The sequence below is a fragment of the Citrus clementina genome, unplaced genomic scaffold, assembly GCF_000493195.1.
Source record: "Citrus clementina cultivar Clemenules unplaced genomic scaffold, Citrus_clementina_v1.0 scaffold_659, whole genome shotgun sequence".
Lineage (NCBI taxonomy): Eukaryota > Viridiplantae > Streptophyta > Magnoliopsida > Sapindales > Rutaceae > Citrus > Citrus x clementina.
Window position 1 is genome coordinate 1 of NW_006262098.1, and position 6517 is coordinate 6517.

The 6517-nt window shown below is 33.7% G+C and overlaps 1 protein-coding gene across 1 annotated transcript; it reads right to left on the minus strand.

Moving 5' to 3' along the window:
- Positions 1-2205: 2205 nt before the first annotated feature.
- On the minus strand, positions 2206-3578 carry LOC18037889 (probable WRKY transcription factor 9). The gene is made up of 4 exons (XM_024181428.1): positions 3447-3578; positions 2983-3327; positions 2797-2910; positions 2206-2595 (listed from the first exon to the last, which is right to left on the minus strand). Exons 1-4 carry the CDS (start codon positions 3561-3563, stop codon positions 2206-2208), a joined length of 966 nt encoding a protein of 321 aa, XP_024037196.1. The 5' UTR covers positions 3564-3578.
- Positions 3579-6517: the final 2939 nt, after the last annotated feature.

Below are 6517 nucleotides of genomic sequence, written 5' to 3' on the forward strand. Positions count from 1 at the left end.
AAATCATATCTCATCATATCTCTGCATGCATAATCTAGTCCCCAAAGGACAAAAGCGCCCAAGCACACGGCCCAAAGCCTCTATGTGTACTCAGACGGGCCCCAAAGGCCTCCTTACAATCAGAGCGCGCACCTCCCTTATTACCCCTCAGTTTGGCGGGCCTCCCTTATTACCCCTCATCTATATCACTGTACTCATATTCACATACCTCTTTACCACATTTTAAATCATACCACATTTGAATCCACTTTTCTTAACTTTCAAATAATATCACACTTTATTCAAAATCGATACGCAAAATTATTAACCAAACATTTTCATATAATATCAACAAGTGAATAAAATCCATTTCGAGAAATCATTAAATCAGCACATTTAAAAATACTTATTCCGCAACCATGCTTTACTATCATAATTAACTCTAAAAATAAGTTTCGTATATTCCACTCACAGTGACGGTGTTCACAGTCGGTTATCGTCTACGTCCGCGGACCGGTTCTCGCTCGCGGATCCTCCTAAATCAAGGAAACGACATAATTATTCTCCGTAAATCGGAATTCCGACTAAATATATGCAATAACTCGAAACGAACATTTATCCATAATTAACAACTCCCGTGACGATAAAATTACTAAAATGCCCTTGAGTCCGTAAATCATTAACATGCTCCGAAATCATAAATCACCGAATTATCCTCGAAATCGTAATTACACCCAATTCACAATTCTATGCATTACTAAAATATCCACAGGCTCAGAAATGACAAAATTGCCCTCATAGTGTGAAATTACCAAAATGCCCTTGCCGGTCAACGGTCACCGGAATTTGGTCAACGCTGGCCAGGAAGCTCAAATCTTAAAGTGCCAATCACGCTGAGTTCAATGGTACCGGCGGTGAGCTCCAACGCGCGGCAACGACGCCGGAATCTAGCTCGACAGCCGTGAGTTCCAACAATCGACCGGCAGCAAAACGACGACTCTCGGTGCCTATGAATGGTCGGAAATGGAAGAGGGAGTCATGAGGAACAAAATCCAACCGGTGGTGTCACTCAAAACCGGCGAAAATCTCGGCGGAGTAAAGTGAAGCAGTCGCGGGTTTCAAGCTTCGATCGCCGGCGTTCCGGTTCGTTTTCGGCAGTGAGGATGGCAGGGGAACGACGGTCGGCTTCTAAGCTTCAGATCGGTACCAAGCTCGGCCAAAACGGTGGTCGGAAACGTGAAATCCGTCCGGGTTAAAGTCGCGGGTCGGGTCGGATCCGGCGGGTCAAGATCGGGTAAGTTGGCAGCTTCTCTCTCTCTGTTTTGCACGTGCATGTGTTTTTCCTCTGTTTCCAACATATTCCTTTGCTTATAAACTCTTTCACCGCCTCATGCCATTTTACATTCACAGGTATTACAATTTATTCCTACTGACCGGAGCAAAAATAATTCTTAAATGAGGTACTCAAATCTAGAAATGAATAGAAAAAGAAATCTTTATTGGTTCTACCTCCAATTTTAATGAGAAGAGTGAATTTTTTTTATCGAAGGATAAAAAAAAAAAAGAATCTGAATCTCCCACCGGAATGATTTGGAAGATCCAAAACAAAAAATAGTAGTGTTTACTAGGAACAACATTCTATTGAAGATGGGAATCAAAATCTAGAAAATATAAACTCTTTACAAATATGCTACATATATAACTAAACCCCTCTATTTTTATAAACAAAGTATTATTCTGATTCTTCGAGGTGATGAATACCGATCGAAGATTATTCAATGACCCACTTGTCACGGCTACTAGCCTCCCCATGGATCCCAGGATGAATTACAGAAGAAATTTAATAAGGCCCCACGTTGAATGAGTTGTATAAATTGTTTTCTTTATTAATTAGAGCTGGAGGGAATAGTAGCCGCAACAGAAACCCTAAATTTATGGTCAGAAGCAATTGTAGTCACATGTTAGCCAACTTGAGTAATTTTCTTTGCTTTTTCCAACCTTCTCTCTCTCTTCTCTTTATTTTTTTTTTAAAATTTACGTACATGAATATAAATTGAATCCCAACTCAACCTTAGTACGAGTGGATTCAAATCTTAAATTTCTTGTACAAAGTCGAAGAAAGTTTACCCATTAAACCAACTAGCATCCACAACTTCTATATCAACTCCATTCTAGAGCTAAAATAAGAGATGGTGCAAATATAACTGTGATATAGCTTGATATGATTCAGCTGAAACCAGGTTGAGACGATGAATGTGATGAGGAGCTAGCAGCCACTGGGAATAATAATTGTTGTTGATGATGAAGATCATAGGAACTTGCTGCTAGATCAAGCACAATCCCTTTTGAAGGATCATTAGGGTTTACATGTCGGGAGCTCGGCGGATAAGCAAAGGAGTTCATTTGTGCATTTTCGTAATGTAGATCAGATGCTTTGAAGAAACCGGGATTATTGCCAGCATTTGATAGAGGATTGTAACTTGAATCCAGCAACATAAATGAAGCTGCCGAGGAGGCCGTTGATGCCATGGCAGTTGCACCCACAGGGAGTGGATGGTTATGGGTTCCTTCATACGTTGTTATGAGAATTGACATGTCCTCTAGGCATCTTTGCACCTAATAATCAAAATTTAGAAAATATTTCTTTATTCCAAATTATAAAGGTTTGTCAAATAATTATAACAAAAAAAAGGAATAGAAGAAATTAATTAAAAGTACAAAAAAATGTATGAAAATTTGTGCGAATTGAATAACACATATAAATTATATATAGAATAAAAAGTTTGTTACTGACAATTGCTAGAGAATTTTAATTACCTGTTTTCTAACAGGACATCCAGGAGCAACTGTGCATCGATAATAAGCTCGGGGACAAGGATTTCCTTTCGCTATTTTCTGACCATATTTTCTCCATTGGCATCCATCATTGATCTACAATCAAATTCAAATTTAGCATTTAGCGAAAAGGTTGAGTAATAATGTTTGGACAATTGGTGAACTTACAGTTGCTGCTTGGCATCTTGTTCTCACTGAAACCCTAGCTTTTCTGTTTGGTGGCAAGGCAACATGGCTTGGATGTCCAGAGAATTGATCACTCTGTTCAACCTTTTTTTGTAATAATGGAAAGCTTGCAGAAATGACCTCTTTGTTGTCTTTTTTATCTTCCTCTCTTTCAATTTGCAACCTCAAAGATAACCCTAATTCCGTACTAATCCTTTTAGAAAAATCATCTCTTGATGATGCTGATGGGGGACTTTCGTTTTTCGTTTCTAAAATTTGGGCAGCTCCCTTTGGTTCTTGGAAAGCCTTTTCATTGCCCTTCAGTGAGAGAAAGGCATGTGAAATATCCTAAACAAATTGAAAAAATAGATGTGGCATCACCAAAATTATTTAATAATCAGACCAATTGAATTGACTCTCAAATTAATTCAGAACAAAGAAGATTTAAAAATAGAAATGAATCATACCATTTGCTGGCTACTTTGCTGAATCGCGGTCAATTTCACTTGAAGCTCATAGTAATCTTTCATTGTTTGCTCTACCACTTTCCTCAGCAATGTATTTTCTTTTTTCATCCTATTCATCTCCTTTTGCAACACGGATAACTGACAAGGGATAGCAGCTTTAATTTGTTTGTTCCATCAGAACAAAAACAATAAAATTTTCTTTTACCTTCAAGGTTTTCCAAATTACAATAGTATAAGAGAAGAGGAAAAAAAAAGGAAAAACCCTTTGCAAATATTTTTTCCTTGCAAAAGGAAAACGATATAAACAGGACAACTGAAGAAAGAGCAAAAGGAAAAGGATATTCGTGTGTTTATATATATATATAGAGAGAGAGGGAGAGAGAGAGAGAGTAATAGATATAGTACCTCTCCTTTGTTCTTGTTTTCATCCTGTAAGGATAATTCTTCAGCTTCTCCTTCTTTGTCTCGTGAATATTTTTTGTCTAATCTGTCTTCATGCACTTTTTGATTTTGGTCTCCATTTTCTGGTTTTTTATCTTCTTGAGCATCTATTTTCAAGGAGAGATCAATCTCCATTTCACTTTCTTGATCTGTTTGATCCATTGAGAAGAACAAGATGCAGAATTTTTCTTTGTAATAATATATGCTGCTTTTGAGGCACACCAAAGTCAATTCTCTAATCTCAAAGGGATAGTATATTACACACACTAGGTCGCATCTAAGCTTTGACTTTAATTAGATCCTTTATTAATAAATTAAACCCCTCAATTAAAATAATGACTACAAGAATCAATTACCATTTTTTTAATATTATTGATTGCTTGCTTTCCGCATTTATATATATACATACACACACATACACACACAAAATTTTCATTATCAATTTGAGCAGCCCTCTTCAGGTAAAATAACTATTTTATCCCTCTAAATTCGCAGTTTCTATATATATATATATATATATATATATATATTAATGGATTGTATTGCTTTTTTAACTGCCCTTAAGTGAAAAGGAAGTTTCTAACTATATTAGGGTTTCTTAATATATTTATTTTTAACTCTGTTAGGATAGATTATAAGAGATATCAGAATGGTAAACCCTAACAATATCTAACAATATCAAATCCGAGATGGTAAATTGCTCTCGTTATTGAAACTAATAATTAATTTATGAAAGCATGTGAATATAAAATATCTGACATCATCTTCTCTCATGTGAATATGAAGCCCATACGAAATCCCATAACATAAGAGCCTTTGGATCAGATCTTAAAATTGTCAACTACAAAACCATGATTAAATACTATTACTTGGAAGACCAAAACTGAACAGAGGTACTATTTTATTTTATTTTTGTTGCTTTTTAAACTCACCTTCTAAGTCACATAATCGTAAATTATTTACGGATAAAATACTAATTAACTTCATCTTCTATTTTCTTTTTCCTTCTGATGCGGTGGAAGTTGTCTGTACATGTACGGTGCAAACAATTAAAAGTAGAATTATATAGCAGAATCAAGATATCAAGAGTTCAACATTATTCATCATAACAATTAAAAAGAGAATTATAAAAAAGAAGCAATAATTTTTTTTTAATACTGATTACGCATCAGATTACTGCATTGCACAAATATTTACAACTGCTATTACAACCGACATCACACTGATATTTACAATAATATATACATAACTGAGACTTACATTATTACATTAAATTCTATGAAGTACACCCAGACAAATAACTCTCACAGAGGAGGGATGTCCGTGCTCCACTCGCATTTCACAAGGGAGAAGAACTTATAAATATTTAGCCCCCACAAAAGTTTTGTGGGGGCTTGAACCACTGCCCTCACACTTGTGAGGGTAGCAGCCTAACCACTTCGGCCAAAGGCCTACTGACGAAAGCAATAATTAAAAAGAGAATTATCCAGGGGAAGCAAGATGTCAAGAATTTTAACTCCGTTCACAATATCTTTGGAAGAATTAGTTTAATTTAGAATGGAACGGGCTCGGCTGCCAAATTCAAAATGGAGGGAGAATATATATATATATATATATATATATATATATATAGAGAGAGAGAGAGAGAGAGAGAGAGAGAGAGAGAGAGAGAGAGAGAGAGAGAGAGAGAATTATATCATATAATTATGTGTTAAATCAGTCAAGAAAATATTACGTAAAACTTTAGGTGGCCTCTTTTTTTTTTGGAATTTGAATAGAAATGAATTAGTAGAAATTATAAATAGAGCTGAATATCGAATATAAATGATATATTTATTTTTTAATTGCTAAAAATAAATATTAATTTTTTTGCTTAAAAAAATTGAAAACTAATATTTTTACATTTGTACCCTTACAAATTATAAATATTAAACAAATAATAAACATCTCAAAGAACATAAAAAAGATAATATATTATTATAACATAAATCATGTTCAATTGAATACAATCCTTTAATATTTTAGATTAGTGTATGTTAATCAATTTTACTGTAGTTTATGATGTTTTTATACAAAAAAATATTCATAAAAAATTATGAAGATAAATAATGCTAATTTGAAGATAATAACAAGATAAAAATAATATAGTCTACCGCTATATTATCACAAGTTATAGAGATAGGTAAAAATGCTAATTATTAAATTTTTTATTTAAGTGAGAATGAAAATTAATCAATTAGGTAGTAATATTTTAGAGAATATCTTTTAATAATATTATTCAAACTTTTTAGATTAAGTAAAAAGTTAAAAAAATTATCTTAATAACTTAATGACTTATTGATTAAAAGTTTTAATTAAGTTAATAAAATAAGCAGACTCAATAACTTAACTGATTCAAATTAAGTGAGTTAAGTTATTAAGTAAAAAAAAAAAAAACAGCCCATCTTAAGAGAACTTAATGAATCTTATCCTCAAAATATGAGTGGCAGTAAGGCATAAAAGGAGAATATTATAATGAAAATGAAAGGCAAACGCATGTAACTACAAGTTAATAATAAAGGAAATTCCATATTTGAAAAAAGTTAGCATCTTTTAAACAAGAAAGTTCAAGTCTTAAACAGACTAGGAGA